At 39.9% G+C, this 19,766-nt stretch overlaps 1 protein-coding gene across 1 annotated transcript in view; it reads left to right on the top strand.

Moving 5' to 3' along the window:
• Positions 1–7,023, top strand: part of ONECUT1 (one cut homeobox 1) — a 40,621-nt gene extending 33,598 nt beyond the window's left edge. Inside the window, exon 3 of the mRNA XM_075857982.1 lies at positions 3,209–7,023. Coding sequence (XP_075714097.1) covers positions 3,209–3,495 — 287 coding nt within the window. The 3' untranslated portion in view covers positions 3,496–7,023. The remainder of the gene's footprint in view (positions 1–3,208) is intronic.
• Positions 7,024–19,766: the final 12,743 nt, after the last annotated feature.

Raw genomic sequence — 19,766 nt, forward strand, 5'->3', positions numbered from 1 at the left:
GTACTTTTAAACACACCCACTTGGACTTTTGCAAGCCTCATTTGCATAATTACAAAAATGGTCATAACTTGGCCAAAAATGCTCGTTTTTTAAAAATAAAAACGTTACTGTAATCTACATTGCAGCGCCTATCTGCTGCAATAGCAGATAGGGGTTGCAAAATCTGGTGACAGAGCCTCTTTAAGATGTTTGCCAGCCACAAATTCTCAAAAAGGGACTCAAATGCTTCCTATAAAGTCACTGCTACAGATATGGCCCACATTGCCAGCCACAGATGCCCCCTGAACCCAGCTCATGATTACCTCTTTTATCGAGCGTAGCTTTTTAACTGTAAGGCTACATTCAAGCGAGCGTATCAGATTCACGCATGTGAAAAACGCGCGTGAATCTGGTCCGTGTGTGTTACTATGCACCAGTGCGCTTTGCGAGGGGCATGTGTTATTCACGCACTCGCAAAGCACATTTTATAAAAAATGTTTTATTTTCAATCGAATTGATGTGCAAATTACGCACCGCACACAGAGGTGCATCAGTGTGCTGTGCGTGGTTTTCACGCACCAATTGACTTCAATGGGCGCGTAGGTGCGTGAAAACGCACCAATATAGGACATGCAGTGAGTTTCACGCATGTGTGAACGGCTCCATTGAAATCAATGGGTCCGTGTGCTGCGCGTGATTTCCATGTGCAGCACACGGACGTTATTCACGTTCGTGTGAATGGACCCTAAGGCTGGAGGGCCCAGTGCTGCTACACTGTTTGTCCTGTGGATATAGTAGCCTGTCTGCCCTGGTATTAACACAGCAATTTCATGCAACATTATAGTTCTAAGAAAGGCCTTGTTCACACAGTTCAATTTTGAACTTACCTTTGATATAATAGTTTATAGCAGACTATATAGAAAATGTTTATGTTTAATTTTATGTTAAATTATGTTTAAGTTTCACCTTACAGACTATTGCTTAAATATCAATTCACAGTACAATGTAAAATTCATCAATGCTCCCTTTAAATTCTATTTTAATACTATAATAATAATAATAATAATAATAATAGTGCAATGGTTTTCAAATTGGGTAAAATTATTTACTCATACTAGTTATATTATACTACTGAAAATAAAAAACAAAAGACAGTACTCATTAGAATAAGTTGCAACTGCACAGGTGCGCTGCAGTGTTGAAAAAGACCCTAAGGGCATGTTCAGACGTGGTTGATTTTTTCCGCTGCAAATGTTGGTGCAGATTTGGGGCAATTACGCAACAAATCTGCACCAACATTTGCATATTTGACAGGTAATTCAGACGTTGCGGATATCCCAGCGGACTTGCCACAGATTTCAGTTTTTGCATTGCAAAGGCTGAAATCTGCCGTGAAATTCCGCTTCTTCTCCGCAACGTCATGAGCATGCTGAGGAGGGAAAATTCTGCACTGCAGCCTGATTTCCACACAGTTATTTTCTGCCACGTCTGAACTAACTTTCCTAGAAATGTATAGAAACAAATGTAAAAAACGGCTGCTGCAGAATTCCACTGCGGACTGTCAGTAGCGGAAGGCAACAGCAATTCCGGCACGTGTGAATGTGTCCTTAGGCTTCGTTCACATATCCGTTCGGGCTCTATTCTGACGTTCTGTCTGAGCTTTCAGTCAGAATAGAGCCCTGACTGACACAAACGGAAACCATCGGTTTCTGTTTCCATCATCATTGATTTCTAAATGAGCCTATAGTAGACAAGTGGGAGGTAACAGCAGCAATTCTCCTGAGGTGGAGCTACCCCCACAGCCTCTGACCCTGTCCTATCAGCATGAAGCAGCTTCACACAGTGTGAGAGACTGAGGCTGAAGAGAAGAGGGGTCACTTCAAACAGCCATATCTTGGGCTGTGGACCACCTAGAATAGCGGTTCTGAAGTCATATGAAAGAGGAGATTCTAATCTTTCATATGACACCAGGATCGTATACTATAAGATCACGGAGAAGCTGTATGCTGATTGGTCAGCATCATACAGAAAACATTACACCGCCTAGAGAGAAAAGAAAAGAGTCACTTCCTATTTGGCTATTAGAGCCACATTAGCATATTAAGAAAAACAAATCTCACTGTAGTTATCAACATCATAGCGCCTATTAGATTAGTTAGGAGATAGGAAATTAATAAACTGGTGACAGAGCCTCTTTAAGGGAGTCCATTGCCACCCAGAAAGCAGCTACCTACTGTCTGTTAGATTGCATGTAGGTGACTAAGCTAGTTAACATAATGGATTCCAATTTCTGGTGGATTGTTAGAGAGACATAAAGGGTTTCTTTATGAAGAGCCACAGGGGACACCTTTTTTTCTGATCATCTTAAAGGGTAAATAAACGTTCAGCAAACTTCTGACATGTCATAGTGACATATGGTAAACTGGTTGTCCACAGCACACACTTGATCGGAGAATTACTACTTAATTACTACTTAATTTCAGCGGGATGCAAATTCCAAGTCCAGCAATACCTTCTGGACAATCAATTTCTGCAAAAAACTTGAGGACAGCATCCGTATGGCAAAAGTAAATAAGTGTTTATTAACACATCCCAATATCAAAGTGCTCCGCAGGTGTCTTTATCAAGCATGCCATACGGATGCTGTCCTCATGTCATAGTGACATGTCAGAAGTTTTAATTGGTGGGGGTCCGAGCACTGACACCCCTACTAATCGATAAAACAAAGTGGCAGAAGCGCTCGTGTCAGCGCTGAGCCGCTTCGTTTCTGTTTGGCTTTTTCCGGAAATCGATTTAACGGTGTACGGACTCAATAGAAAGTCTATGGGCCCGTACACCGCTACATTGGCGTTCCGGAAAAAGCTGAATAGAACCGAAGTGGCTCAGCGCTTGTGCCGCTTCATTTTAATGATTCGTGGGGGTCTCAGTGCACGGATCCCCACCAATAAAGACTTCTGACATGTCACTTTGACATGTCAGTATTTGTTGAATGTTTAGTTACCCTTTAAAAGGTGAAGAATAATATCTACTTAGGTACTAACATTAAGAGAAGTGCTGTGATATCTGTTTATAATAAACGTTACTCTATGTTGCAATCCTTCATTATCACAAGAAATACTGTGCTGTACTTCTAATTTTGCAGCATGTTATAAATTTACACTGGTACGTTATATTCTTTATTTAGTTTTTCCTTTTCTTCTCTTTTCCTTTCTCCTTTTTCTTTTATCAGCATGTAAACGAAAAGAACAAGATCATGGTAAAGACAGAGGGAATACACCAAAGAAGCCAAGGTTGGTCTTTACAGATGTCCAACGGAGGACTCTCCATGCAATATTCAAAGAAAATAAGCGTCCATCCAAAGAGTTACAAATCACTATTTCCCAGCAGCTTGGCTTGGAGCTCAGCACAGTCAGCAACTTCTTCATGAATGCTCGCAGAAGGAGTCTAGATAAGTGGCAAGATGAGGGCAGCTCGGGAAACACATCATCTTCATCAAGCACTTGTACCAAAGCATGAAGGAAAAAACAAAACAAAAACCAAAAAAAAAATAATAATAAAATAAAAAAAGAAACTACAACCTCGGTGGAAAAGCTTTATTACAAAGGACAAGGACCTCACAATAGCAGGTTTATACTTTCAGAACTATTTCAAACCAAAATTATTTATAAATCCAAAGAAACCAAAGACTCATTTCTCCTGTATGGTGAACTTTTCTTCTTAAGACATTTTTCAGGAGAACGACTTGCAAAAAAAACAATAATACTAATAATAATGATAATGATGATGAAACAAAATTCCACTGGCCTTACACCTTCAATCATCATTTCAATCTTCATCGTAGTTTGCTGTCTGGTGGTTTGGAGCATCGTGGTCTCTTGTCATTGAATGGACTTCTTCAGATATGGGTATTCATTGCCACCACACATTTAAACATGAAGGTGTATGGTGTATCAGTACTGTATACAATCCAGTGGTAAGAAACGTGGTCATAACTTGTCCACAGGTTGGGATATGGTGTGACCAACAAGTCGTCTTGAGTTCAATAGAACTGAGTGTAATTGTGTCATTTGAGCCTAGCGGTTTTAGGACTTGCCAATGGTGTTCAAATGACTGAATGGCACCTAGACCTGTGCATTCTCTTTGTTTGTTAAGAGTTGTTCAGAAAAGAGTGACACAACCTCTCCCACAAGTGCAACATACCAAAGAACATGTTTAGAATAGTATTCCAGGTGTTTTATTCCAGTGATTTTAATATTCCAGTAATATTTTTACATAATGTTGTATGAAGAAGTGTAGGTATAAACAATTCTAATTTCTTACTAGATAAAAATGAAAACACACAAACATTCATTATAAACAGGACTGTTATTTGTAAGCAAACTAAATAATAGGGACTTGTTTCTCATTGCAGTTATTTAAGGGTACGATCTGCTTGAATCGAGCACAAATATTTTCAGTTTGTATAATATTTCTACCCACAAGCCACAGTCCCAATCTTTTGTATAGTCAACATGAATCCAGTGCGTGTGGGGGTGGGTGTATGTGTGTTATTGTGTATGTATGGGAGTGTGTGTTTGTGTGTGTGTGTGTGTGTGTGTGTGTGTGTGTGTGTGTGTGTGTGTGTGTGTGTGTGTGTGTGTGTGTGTGTGTGTGTGTGTGTGTGTGTGTGTGGGACCTTTAAAATGTTTCTGTTTTTAGCACCCTTCATTTTAATCAGGTTTAGGATTAGTCAATTATTTGCTCCAACTCTATCAGCCACTATGACCTTATTTGGTACATGATAGCATATATTAGGGCCTGTTCACATCAGTGTCGGCCTTGCGTTCATGAGTTTCGTTACACCTTTTAGTCAGGGGAACCCATGAACAGAAAACAAAACGGAAACCATAGCCTCCGTTTGCATTACCATTGATTTCAATGGTAATGCTTCCATTGCAATTGGTTTCCGTTTGTTTCCGTTTGGTAAGATTTCTTTTTTTTTAGCGGAAACATAGCGTAGTCGACTACACTACAAAAACAGAAACATTACAGAACAGAACAAACAGAAACCAATTGCAACTGAAGCATTACCATTGAAATCAATGGTAATGCAAACGGAGGCTATGGTTTCCGTTTGGCTTTCCGTTCATGGTTCCCCCCCGACGGAAAAGAACCCATGAACTGAAGCCCAACGCTGATGTGAACAGGCCCTAATAATACAAATATAATCATAACAAACTAAGGGGAAGTGAATGGGTTTGGTGGTTTCCTGTTGTAAGATCTAGGCTGATGCAGCGCCCTTCAGCAATAGGAATGCACCAGTAAATTTGTGCTCTTATTTTCTGTTTCTAATCATGTGGTAGCAACATCCAAAGAGCAGCGACAACAAACCAAAGACGTGTAATATGTGTTCAAGAGCCGCCTTCTATTTTTTATACTTACTCTACATAGCAGGCTTAGACAACCAGCGGTTTTGGTCGTAGAACTGCAAATCCAAGCATGGTGTCCATGATTGATTGCACAACTACAGAATACTCACTGGTTGCCTACCCCTCCTATACATTCATTTAAATAGCTACTGACAGCCTTTACTTTATTGGGTGAACGGGTTTTATTAGGTGGTGGCATCTCGATGAATCAGCAATGATAACCAGTTCACTAATGTAAGTAAAACCTGTTTTCTAGTTGTCTGTTTTGGTTAACACAGAGCATAGAGAGGCCTTTCTCCAATTTTTACTTCACTTGCTGTCCCCAAGGCATCATATTATTGCCTTATGCAATGTACTTTAATGAAAAACACAATTTATTTGTTGACCGAGATTAGAGACTGCACAGCTGGGATACCTGTCCATTTCCACTGGCATGACGTTCAACGATTATTTTAGTTTCAGTGACAATTTTCAGTGATATCTCATTCCAAAGACAGCTAGATTGCACATTTATAAAATCATAGAGTTTAAAAAGTGAATCAATTGATATCATATTTTTGCAGTTTTTTAACAATGGCCTAATTTCTAGTGTAAATGTTTTGCTGTGCAACCAGTAAATCCATTGCTGATACCAAAGAGTTATGTCTAATAGCAATGATGTTCTACTGGGATGCAACTTCAAGACATACAACTATACTTTACTCATGCACAATTGTAACTATTCCATGCTGTAAAATACATATGTGTCTGTCCTCCATACATCTCAATACACAAGAATGACTCCTTAAGGGGGTTGTTTAGTCCTAGTATAAAGTGTTTACTACAAAGCAATCAGAAAGATTAAAAAAACGTTTCCTAATGTACATCATGTTCCAGGTCCGCCATGTTTCTTTACTCTGGGGCTGCTTCAGGAGATGTAAACAATGTTATTGTCTAGTATCCAATACAGATGTCCATGCCTATCCATGGACAGAGAGTGCAGGCTGTAGATTATTTTACCCTTTATGTCTTTTCACAGACTGCTGCCGGTGTTGCTCTAAGGGCATGTTCAGACATGGCGGAATTGCTGTGAAATCCGCAGCAGACTTTCTTTCCATTACTTTCTATTGCCTTTAGGTAACTTAGTGCAGAAGTTGTGGAAAAAGTCATTGCAGAAAATAGGCTGTGGTGCAGAATTTTTATTACGCATCACGCATGGCCGCCAGCGGAGAAGCAGAGGATCTTCACTGTGGATTTCAGCCTGTGTTTCCAATCTGTGGCAAGTCCGCTGTGAAATCTGCAATGTCTGAACACACTGTCAAAAATATAAATATTGCTGCAGATTCGTTGCATAATTGCCACGAATTTGCAGCAAAATCTGCAGCGGATTAAAAATCTGCCATATCTGAACATGGCCTAAGTGTATTTTTTGCTGATGTATTGGAGGATGATCGCACCCAGCCAAAACAAGGTTCATATATATCAAAACCTTTGCAAAAGAAAAGTGAAGTCGTTTCCCATGGCAACCAATCACATTCCACCTCTCATTTTTCAGAGGCCCCTTGGAAAATGTAAGCAGTAACCTGATTGGTTGCCATGGGCAACTATTTAATTTTTCTTTTGCACCAGATTACCTACTTGTGCTATACACAGCCATTGTCACTGTAAACATTATATCTATGTGTATGTATGTGTGTATATATATATATATATATATATATATATACACACACACAATGCAGATAGCTGTGTCTTTTATATTTCTGCTGGCTGTGTGCAATGATACAATGTTCTTCTTAGGGTATGTTTAAACACAAAAGACCTTTTCTGCTGCAGATTTTGCTGCTAATCCGCAACAGATCTGTGTGAAAATCTCCATATGAAACATGCACATTGTGCTGCTTCTCCGCAATAGACTGAGAATGCTGTGGAATTGAAAATCCTCTGCATGCTCTTCTTTTTTTCACAACAGATTTTTTTCCGCTACATGTGGATGGAATATTGAAAATCCCATTTACTTGTTTTGTACTGTAAATTGCTGTGAATTTGCGTTGCGGAATCCGTATTGAAATTCCACTCCAAATCCGCCACGTTTGAACATGCACTAACGGGACTTGTAGTTTCAGAGTAGAACTGTGAAACCCACTGCCTGGACTACTGTACAACTGACTGTATGCAACCCAGCATTGTGAGGCTGGATTCACACATTCAGTTTTCAATCTATTTTTTAAACCAAATTCAGGCATGGATAAAGAAAGGAAGAGACGCATAAGTCATTTCTCTATACTGTTTCTTCCTTCTCTTTCTACTCCTAGCTTTAGCTTAAAAAAAAACAACTGCATTTATGAATCCAGCCTTAGGCCTTATTCACACGAACGTGTCCATTTTACGCGCGTAAAAAATGCAGCGTATTTCCTGCGTTGCAGTTCCGTGTGACATCAGTGTATGGGACTTGTCATCCGTATGTCACGAGTTTTTTACGTCAGCAAAATAAACTGAAGTAGGTGGTTTTCTTTTTCTCTTAATTTCTTTAGCAACTGTTGTGTGAACCACGCACAGCACACGGATGTGCGTCTGTGTGATGTCTGTGATTTTTACGCACCCATTGCCTTCAATAGGTGTGTGATGCGCAAAATACGCACAAGTATAGGACATGCAGTGAGTTTCACGCAGCGGTCACACGCTGCATGAAAAACATTGAATGTCTGAATGGCCCCATTGACTTGCATAGGTCCGTGTGACGTGCGTTATTTTCACGCGCGTAACACGGATGTGAAATACGCTCGTGTGAATAAGGCCTTAAGGGTAGGAACACACTAGGCTTAACCACTGTGGATCTTCCGCAACGGATTTAATTGTGGAAAATCCGAAGCGTGTTACAGTAGCAGCAGTGTGGGTGAGATTTCAACAAATGTCATCCCTACACAGCGGGAAAAAAACGGCAAAAAAAACGCACGTAAATTGACCTGCGGTGCGGTTTTATCAGCCGAAGCATGTCAATTAATGATGCGGAATCGCTGCTCTTGTGTTGCGAGTTTTCCCTATTGAATTCAATGGGGTGCTTAAACCTGCAAGAAAGTGGTGTGTGTTGCGGCATTTGCGGCAGAATCACAGCGATTACGCCACAAAAATCGCAACTAAGAAAAAAAAACGTTATACTTACCCAAAGTTCACCGCTTCTTCTCCAGTCCAGCCTCCTGGGATGACGTTTCATCCCATGTGACCGCTGCAGCCAATCACAGGCTGCATCGGTCACATGGCCTGTAACATCATCCCAGGTGGGTGGACTATGCAGAAGAGAGGGAGAGGGTAGGTATTAAAGTTTTTTGGGTTTTTTCCGGCACTGCTTTCCGCAAAGTAAAGTCCGCCCGAAAAAATGCACCACAATGTGGTGCAGTCTTTCGGACGGCATTCCCTGCAGTGTTCAGGGCGGATACGCTGTGCAGCTTGACGCAGTGTATGTGTCCTTAACACGCCGTGTGTGTGTTCCTACCCTAACAATGAATATAGCACTATCTAGAGACCAGTACATAATAAGATTTTTTCACAAGTATAGTTGTCCTTATTTTGATATAGTATACCATATCACAATATTTTTACGCATACTATAAACTCCTGAAGAGCCCCTTTATTTATCATTTAGCTTGTGAGACTCTAGTATGATCATGTTAACAATTGCTTTTCCAGTTGAAGAAAATTAATGTTAGGCCACCTTCACTTTTGTGCCAGTCTTCTGCTACATTCTATTTCCGCCGCAAACCAGAGGTGCAAGAATTATTTGTTAATTTATAAATTCACAGCCAAACATTGCATTGATAAAATTGTTATTTTGAGACACTTTAGACAATGCTACATTAATTTAAATTACAAAATTCTCTAGCTTAGGCCTTATTATGATGTCATTTGAAAAAAAATTGCAATGGGAAAAACTGCACCCTTTAGGCCATGTTCAGACGTGGCGGAATTTTTCCGCTGCAAATGTTAGTGCAGATTTGGGGCAATTACGCAACGAATCTGCAGCAACATTTGCATATTTGACAGGTAATTCAGACGTTGCAGAAAACACAGCGGACTTGCCACAGATTTCAGTTTTTGCATTGCAAAGGCTGAAATCCGCAGTGAAATTCCGCTTCTTCTCCGCAATGTAAGACTGGGTTCACACAGAGTTTTTTGACAAGTTTTTTGACGTGGAAACCGCGCCGCAAAAGGCACCAAAAAACGGCCGAAAATGCCTCCAATTTCAACGGAAGGCGGAGGCGTTTTTTTCCCGCGAGCGGAAAAACCGGCTCGTGGGAAAAAGAAGGGACATGCCCTATCTTCTGGCATTTACGCCTCTGACCTTCCATTGACATCAATGGGAGGCAGAGAAAGCGTATTTTGCGGCGTTTTATGTGGCGCTCAATGGCCGCGGGCAAAAAAAGGTGCTGCAAAAATCGGCATGCAGGCAGAGGAAAATCTGCCTCAAAATTCCAAACTGAATTTTGAGGCAGATTTTCCTCCTGCAAAAAACTCTGTGTGAACCCAGCCTAATGAGATTGCTGTGGAGGGAAAAATCTACACCTCAGACTAATTTCCACACAGTTATTTTCTGCAACGTCTGAACTAAGTTTTGAAAAAATGTATAGAAAGAAATGCAAAAATCAGCTGCTGCAGAATTCCACTGCGGACTGTCCGCAGCGGAATTCAACAGCATTTCTGCCACGTCTGAATCTGTCCTTTCTAGATGTTTTAGGGCAAGATCAGCTGTGGCGGAAATTTACTGCTGCAGATTTTGCCGCAAATTCATGCAAAGAAATTGCAGCAAAATTTGCATATTTTTGCACAGTTTATGCAAATGTGGCAGATTTTGCAGCGGACTTGCTGCAAATTTAAGTCTTTGCACTGCAGAGGCTGAAATCCGCAGTGAAAATCTGCTGCTTCTCGGCAACTGACTGTGCACGCTGCAGAATTTTAATTCCGCACGGCAAGCTAGTTTCTGCGCTGTTATTTTCCGCAACGTCTGCACTAAGTAACCTAAAAAGCAAAAGAAACCAAATAAGAAAAAGTCTGTTGCGGATTTCCACTGTGGTCTGTCCACAGCAGAATTCTGCAGCAAATCCACCACATCTGGACATGCTCTAATAGACCTAGAATTGCTTCTTTAAAGAAGTTGTCAGAGATTAGAAAATGGTCCTGTTTTTTCCCTGAAACAGCGCCACTCTTGGCTGTGTCTGGTATGGCAACTCAGATTCTTTCATGTCAATGGGGTTACGCTGCAATTCCAGACACAGCTCAAGGACAAGAGTGGCACTGTTTTTAACGAAGAATCAGACCTTTTTTTTTTTTTTTTAAACTAATCTGAGACAATGCCTTAAATAATGCCCCACTGTCATAGCAAAAATATATGTACAAATGTGACGTTTTTGTTGATGATAGATATATGAAATGATTAAGTGTTTTTACATTGATTTTTCAGTAGTGGTGTGGTTTACAACCAACAAACTATTGTCCCGTGTGAAGGAGAGCTTATGATTATACGATCAGACAAACTAAAATGCATTCTACCATAATGCATTATTTAGATCTTAGTACATGCCTCTAAAGTTTTGTGATCTATTACAAGAATGGGTCATTTTTGGTCACAAATGTGTTTATGTCTAATACTTCTAATTTAAAGGAACAAGAAATTTAGCATTTATGAAAAACAACTATATACAGTGAAATATTATTGGTAGAACAACACCTAAGAAGTAGATTTCACTGTATATAGTAGTATCTTTTTCTTACTTTATTCAGAGGGGTGTTTGTTTTGTTGTTTCATCATGTAATTTTCTTTGTCAGTACTGCTTAAATTTGCATTCTTTTGTATACCAAAGAGTCTTAGGACAAGTCCGCTTACTAAAGCTGGAAAATCAGTAACCCAAATAGAGATCTCTTTTTTTTACACCAGATCAATTTTAAAAAGGAAGAAAAAAAAGAAAAGAAAACTATGCATTTAGCAAACAAAGAGAAAGTACTTTGGCTGTGTTGCCTAATTAGCGTTTATGGTGCGTTCATTTTCCTATCATAGAGGTCAGGCTGATTTCATTGTACTGACCTTCTGGTCTATTGTGGTGTGGTTAGCTTTACAATACATTTGGTAATTTCCTAAAAGGACAAAGAAGCAAAGAAATAGCTGCTTCCGTGTGTAAAAAAAAAAGAAAAGAAAAGAAAAAGTGTAAAGATCGACTATTTATAGTGTGAACCAAAGATGCTACCTCACTCAATTTCCATTTCGTGATTTTAATCACATTGATGATACCAAAGAATACCAAAGATTTTTTTCTTGCACGGCCTTCGTCTGCCAAAGGCACTCGGCGACCTTTCTCTGACTCCTGACCCATAACCCCTGACCTTTGAGAAATATAACACTTTTCTTTTTTCATAAATATTATAATTAACCCCTTCAGGGTCAGAGGTGCTGTAAAGCACCCTTGGGACTGATGGACTCAATAGCAGAGAGACCAGATGGCCTATCATGATCATGGTCTGGCTCATCAATTTTCCCTAAAAAAAACAAAAAAACAAACTGTTGTTGGAAATGTACATTTCAAAATACCAAAAAGCTAAGATAGTATTCCATACCTATTGTCTCCCTGTCAGGAGGCAGTTCGATCTGTGGACAGCATCTTAAAAGACAGGAGGAGCTGAGCACATTCATATTTAGTTGGATGAGAAAATATATAGGGTAACCTATAATTGATTGATTTAATTCCCAGTAACTCTAGGCTTAAGCGGCCAGTGGGCGGTCCTACTCAGTGATTGACAGCTATTTATGTATTTGCACTCAGACAGGGAAGGCTGTCAATCAATGGTTAGGACCGTCCACTGGACTCTTCAGACCACAATGAGCAGGGAGTTAAATGAAGTTACAGTTTATCCTGAATCTTTTTGCACAAAACTACATATCAATCTGTTCACCTCTTCCTTCCCTATAACATGCTGTCTCCAGATAGGACAGCATGTTTAACATGACAGCTACCCTTTAAGGAAAAAAAACTTTTGATTACTTCTACATTTGAGGTTCCATCCACTTTAGACGTTAACATATCCTCTCCTTTCCCTGTCCGAGACAAGCAATTATCAGCCCTCCTGCTGTTTTTGGGCTACAGTTCTCAAAATACAAGTTCATTCACAGCAACAAGGAACTGTAGTTTACCAATATCTAGAGTGTTGATGGTTGACTAACCCTATGTAAACCAGACCATGGTCATTGATTTACGATCATCTGATGCCTTCTGGAAAAGAAAAGACCCATTAACAATGCTAGGAAAAAACAAAGCTTTAGGCAAAAATGTTGCAGACTTTGTAAACTCATAGGACGAGTGCCTTGCTTATACCAAAGTGTTAAACCGCTGTTGACCTCTTCTATCTCACCTTATATGTCTTTGAATACCTCAGCCTCTTAGAAAGGCCACTAATTAAATAATAATAATAATAATATTATTAATAATAATAATAATAATACCGATAAAATAATAATTCTTCACCGTGGTGCTTTTGCAGTGCAGCCATGCAATGAACATTTCTTCGATACCAAAGGATTTTATTTTTCACTCTTTTAGCTGATGAACCAAAGTTTTAGCTAGTAGTAGCTGTCGGCAGTCTCTTCTCATGCTTACTCACTCACTTGCCTGCGCCTGGCCAATCGCTTTGAGTACCTATTGCCTGGATGTAGGCCGTGCAGTCCTCTTACCAATTCCTTCAAATACCTCATAGTATAAGAAATCTTTAGGGTAATGTATAGAAAGTGATAAGACAGAACTTACTAGTTTGGTAAATGTTAACCTTCATTCAAATGCTTTATAATCCATATTTATTTTATACCTTTTTTATGTTGTTGTTGTTGTTGTTGTTGTCGTTGTTGTTATTATAAGGTCTCTCTCTTTTCCCGTTAATTTTTTTTCCCAAGAAATTATTTTGCCCATCGGATAGGAAAGTGTTGGGTCAGGACAGGTTGCAACTTAATGCAATGAAGATTTTCATGTATGGTTTTGTTTTTAAACAAGGACACTTTGTGTTTGATATTGATTTTTTTTTACAGGGTAAAACAAAAATGAAATCGATGTAATACACATTCTTTATGTTCCTTTACAATGAGCTGTAAATGTAATATTTCATTTTGATTTTCATTATGTAATCTTTGCTTAATTTATGATGGAATTTTAATTATGCCTGTATATAGTCCATTTCAAAACAACCAAAGTTTAATGTTACAATCTTTTGATTTGTCTGCTGAGATGAAATGATGGAGAGATGTTTTTTTCTCTTGACTGTGCAGGGTGTATAAAGAATAATCTTTGCAGACATTGTCGTGTGTTTTAAACACTGCCAGATCCCTATACCTTGTACTTACAAAGGTATTGTTATCAAACCAAAAATAAGTCAATTGTATGTCTGTATGTACATTTTATGGGTTTTTGTTGTTAATTTATTTCTTAGGGGTTACTTTGTGGGTATGACCTGCACATCTAAAGAATATTTCAGATGTTGTTCAATGTTAATCAAGCACTGGCATTTGTGACTAGTTTCTTTTGAATTGATTTGTTTATGCGTGTATATAAATATGTATAATTTTCCATAAGCACGGTTATAGAAAGAAGAGGGTGTTAAATGTTGATGACAAGCAAACTTGTATTTGGATATTTGCTCAACTTTATAAATAAATGGTCATTCTAAATTGAAATCTGTGGTTGACAGAGGAGAAGGGATACATGTTATGAACCAGATCATTCATTTTGGTTGCCTCGTGGATACCAAACCAGTTACTAATGGCAGCTGGACTGCTACCTAGGAAAAAAAAAAGCTGTGTAAATAATTCAAACAAAACACTGATGGAAAAATAAAGTAAAAGTGAAAAAAAAAAAAATGCATCTGAAAATGTGGTAATTGAAATAACCCATTTCCATGAAAGATAATTTGATAGTACAGTGCTAGTTTACAGGATTCACTGGGTCCTTTTTTTAATCAATCCTCAAGTTACTATGGAAGAAAGTACTCAAATTCTTATTTTTTTTCATAACCAATTATTCAAAATATCTTCTAGGGCTATTTTCTGTGCAACAGATAACTGTTTAAACCCATAGAAAATGATAGTGGAATGTCACAGAGGACTGACAAAGAGGGTTTGAAAAGTTGCAGAATTAGGAACACAAGCCACAATATATGTAAACATCTGATTTTAGTCACTAATACACTATGATTGCATATTGTATGTCCATTGTTGAAGCGGTGGGTTGATCATAGGTATAGACCACCTCCCTGCAGTAGAATAGGAGGCCCATTGCCCAACTATGCCTTCCGAAGAGCACATTTCAGATACCAATCCAAAATCAGCTCTTGGCTACTACCCACAGCGCAACCCCCACAGTTCATCTGATCTCATTTGACAGCGAGTAGGGGACTAGTTTTGGGTGGGAGCTAGTGTTTGGTATGCTTGTTGGGTCAGGGGGAAGATGGAGGTTGTGTCTGCAGTTAGCAGCTAAGGACTCTTTCATAGTGTATGCCTCTGCACTGCATAATGCAGCATTTATACTAATTACTGATTTAATTTAAAGGGATTTTTCACAATAACTCTTCAATGCCAAGTCATTTAGACATGTCGTACATGTGTAATCGGTAATGCTTAACTGCTGGGACACCTTACTATTCCAAGAATGAAGAGGTTGTATCCCTGCTTTCAGTGGAGAAGAGGGTGCACATGTAAATTCACTCTACATGGAAATGAATGGTATACAGAATAGGAAATACAGAAGGAATGGGAGGTTCAAGCACTTAGCTGTTTTCATATCTCTCATTCAATAGAGAGGGACGGCATTACTTCATTTCCACCAAGAATGAGTCACTAGACCCCCTCATTCTTGAAATTATTGGGGTGCTAACAAATGTTAATAATTCTATTCTACTAATTATCTGATTGAAATGGCATGAAAGCCCATCAGTCAAAACCCCTTTATTTTCAAATGCAAACACAACCATAGGGCCTATTTATAGAGAACTGATCAAGGATTTTGTGCAATTAGCTATGTACTTTCCAAATTATTTACCATGCGTGGGCTGTAATACTTCGCGTTTTCAGATGTAGGATTTTTTACAGTTTTTCTACAGCTTTACTTCACCTTCAACATCTAGATTTGTCTTTTTGTGTTTGATTTCATTTTAGGGTATTTTTTTTGTCCATAATTCCCATATTATTGAAATGCAGACGTGATGTGTCATTAGCTCTTGTAAAATACTGTGCATTGATTTACTGTGCTACAAAGTCTTGTGTTTTGGAAACTGTTCTGACATCTACAAGGCACATTTAAAAGTCTGCATCATTTTGCAGTGACAATTACTTTGATGTCAGAAAATGAAATAAATTTCATCAATGTATCTGCGCTGTTTACCCCTCTTCTTTCTTTGTGTTCATTATTATATTGTATGTACACTCATCCTATGCCACACACTTCTTACAATTAGTAGTATTGCAGCCTTTTATAAATTAATGTCAGCAGCTATCACCCAGCATCGAAAGATATCCATCACTGCACACAATTGAAAAAAAATCTTACAAAAGAGCTGAAATGGCCTTTCTAGAGTGTATTTAATTCTGACATAAAGATTTATTTGTTAGGCTGAGATAGTGCTGATCTGAGACGATACAGAATTAGATCTGCCATCTATTTTTTTTTCCTTAAAAAAAGAAAATACTTGCACGGCATCAGTTCTCCGGCTTAGAATAAATTGCTAATTGCCAAAGTAGAATGGAGTAAATGTATTTATTATCTAATATAAAGCTAAAGCAATTTGTTAAATTGTCAAACATTCAAGAAGCTCTCGAGGTTTTACCTTTTAGAAATGTAATGTAGTGTAATGTAGACATGTATATTGATTTACCTGGTGCTATATTTCACAGAACGCCGCTCCGCTCCGGGCCACATGGGGTCACATGATCTTCATTCGTCCTCCCTGTATCCTACAGTGCTACAGTGTCTGCGGTAGGGACCGGGAGTCAGGCTCTCAATACAAGTCTATAAAAGCCTTGATGTAGGTCTCATAGATTTCTAAAGCAGATGCTGTAGGATTTTGGTTGTCAGAATACAGATCACATGACCCTGCGGTGGCCTGGAACAGAGTGGCGTCCCGTGAAATACAGCACTAGGTAAGTCACTACACATGTTTACAGTATACTACATTACATTTGCCAATGTATGTGGGGGGGGGGGGGTAATATTACATAAACATCTTTGCTCATTGGAGTAACAGTCTTAGCAACTACTAAGGGGGCCCATTTGCTCTCAGAGGTAAGGTGTAGTTAGTGATGATTGTAAATGATGGAATAGGACTGTCATGGCTGCTTTCTTCATAAACCAGTGCCACATCTGTCCAGAGATTGTGTATGGTATTGCAGCTCAGCCCCAATCACTTAAAAGTAGTTGACCCCCAAAGAATATTGGTTTTAAATTTATACTTATGTAAAAAAAAATCCTATTTAAAAAGATATTCAAATACTAATCTTTGTATAGCGCCACCTGCTGTTTCTATTGAATGTATTTACTGTGAAAAGAATGCGCTATTGTGATGCTCTCCCTCTGCTCAGCTGTGTCTTGGCAATGCGGAGGGATCCCTGGTGAGGTCAGCAGAGAGTCTTCTCTGCTTGTCAAAGGAGCTGCTGAGCAAGCACAATGGCAGACAAGAAACTGCATCAGGGCTGGACATGGAACAGCTTAGGCAGGCAATGGGAGGACAATTTTTTTAGATGCATGGGGAGGGATATACATATCGGTAAAGGACCGGACTGGAACTGCTAAGAGAGAGATACAGCGTCACTTGGTGCGGCGCTGCGTGCCGCCTACATTCCAGCAATGGATCCTACAAACTGTCTGCATCATAAATTATGAAAAAGATAAGAAATACATTGATTTAAACCTTTCTTTATTAAAATGACTCAAAGTTTATGCCTTTAATTTGCAGGCTAACACACTTTGTGGGATAACTCCTTTAATAAAGCTGAGCTGCAATACCCTGTTCTCCGGAGAAGTGGATCCACTAACAGGTTTGGCACAGGCTTGAATGCGGTTTCAAGTCTAAGTAATCTCTCCGTTTATCACTCTTAACCCCCGCAAGGAGGAATAGACTTTCCCTGTCATATTCCCACATGGCAGTTTCAGTATAATGACTAATAAGTGGCCGATTCGCTGTAGTGTTGAGCTTGTAGCGAAGTCAAGAACATAACCGAGGTCGTCAACGAATAAGCAGTCAGGATGCAACAAGCTAGCGTATAAGACAGATTAGTAGTCACGAATCAGGCCTGGAGTCGATACCAGCAGAACCACAAGAGCCAGGCGACAATCTAATGGGTAAGACAGGAGCATAATCCAAAAACAACGCTAGGTCAAGATCAAGGTCAAGATCAGGAGTCAGAAACAGCGTTAAAACCCCAAAAGGAAGAAGAGCAAAATACAAGATGTACCTAGATCCATGGAAGCTTCTCCTTTAAATACGCCGCCAGGTATGATGTCACCAGTGGTTACTGGTTGCCATGACAACCAACACAGTCGGCGAAAAGGAGTAGGAAGCCATGTTGTGCAGTGGCACCAGAGGGGAAGGCATCTAGTTGCCTAGCAACTGGACGTGGCCGTTGGCAGGACCGTAGCTGGAGGCGAGTAACAGGCGTGGCACTGTTTCTGAAAGAAAACAGCAATGTTTTTCTAATGATGTACGACCCCTTCGAATGTGACCCTATTCCAAGTTTTGCTATTAAGGCACATGGTTACTTGATGTGTCCCTGCTGTGTGGATTAGCCATTTCCTCAGCATCCTGTTTGACATTATTCCTATGCTGTGACACCACGGCATTATACCTGCACTGTGACATCAATGTGTGCCTTATATTTGCATGGTGACATCATTATGTCCATTATGGCAACCATTATCCCTGTACTGTGATAGCACTGTGTGCATTATACTTGTGCTGGGACATCACTTTGTGTGTTATCCTTGTAAAAATAACTCAACCCAATTAAAACCAACTGACCAGCAGATGTAGTAGTAAGGCTTTGATCGCATCTGCGCAAGGGCTCGGTTCCGACGTGCCGTCTGAGCTTTCCGTCGGAACGTAGGCCTGACAGACACAAACGGAAACCATAGGTGTCCGTTTCCATCACCATTGATTTCAATGGTGATGGATCCGGTGCCGGATTCGATGGTTTCCGTTTGTCTCTGTTGTGCAAGGGTTCTGTCGTTTTGACAGAATGAATAGCGAAGTCGACTACAGTATTGATTCTGTCAAAACGACGGAACCCTTGCATAACTGAGACAAACTGAAGCCATTGGTACCGGATCCGTCACCATTGAAATCAATGGTAATGGAAACGGAAACCTATGGTTTACGTTTGTGTCTGTCACGGCTCCGACTCGACGGAAAGCTCAGACGGAACGTTGGAATTGAGCCCTAGCGCAGATGTGAACGAAGCCTAAATAGTATGGTTATATAATTTCTCTGAGCAAAGTGTGGCAGACCACCTATCACACAGTGTTGTAGACAGATCACATTGGTGTACACCACCCAGTATAGCTATATGTATGAGGGAAGGGAAGTGGGAGAAAGTATATGATCTGAGATATTTAACTTTTATTAATATGCATTAAGATAGAGATAAATATTTAAAAATACTTGGTGTAAGAGGTATGTGTGAGTGACCCCCAAACTCACATACCTAGGCCATGTATAATTAGGATATAGTAATTGTATCAGAAGTGTTCATACGAAGAACACATGAGATGCTATGCTTACAAAGCAGTGGTTAGAATATGGAGTGGCGGTAGCGCAGGATTGGGCAATGGTAGCCTGCTGCACCACCATGTGGCTGCACTGCGGTATAATGTGAACAGGAGCCTACAAGCTGCGCCCTGTAGCTGTGTGTCTAATGCGCCAAGGCAAGAGCGCAAGTCGCAGCCCAGGGCTGCACTGCTATGGTATGCTGGAAACCGTGATAATAATGTTGTGGTGTAACGAGCTGTTTGGCAAGCAACAATTTTTAATATGAACAAACAGTGGTTACAATATGAAGTAACGGCAGCATGTATTTAGGATGCACGGGTTAGATTAGTAAGAACCACTCGTGCCTGTAGTCTCCTGCAGGGCATGACAATGCTGTCAGTCAGAGTGAGTATCCCAACGCACCTCCGTGCGTGTCTGCCGCAATGTGTGTGAATGGTCAGCAGACAGCTACACTCTCACGCCGCTGTCCCTGTGTATCAGAGCAGCAGCGTGGAGATCAGCTGTGGTTCCCTGACTGTGCCCGCGCCCAGTTGTCAGCTGAGACGCGGCACAGGCTCTATACCCAAGCACAGGTCCACTGTAAGTGGATCTGAATTCAGCGTGTAGCCCTGTTCCCGT

Source organism: Rhinoderma darwinii, chromosome 3 (genome assembly GCF_050947455.1).
Source record: "Rhinoderma darwinii isolate aRhiDar2 chromosome 3, aRhiDar2.hap1, whole genome shotgun sequence".
Classification (NCBI taxonomy): Eukaryota; Metazoa; Chordata; class Amphibia; order Anura; family Rhinodermatidae; genus Rhinoderma; species Rhinoderma darwinii.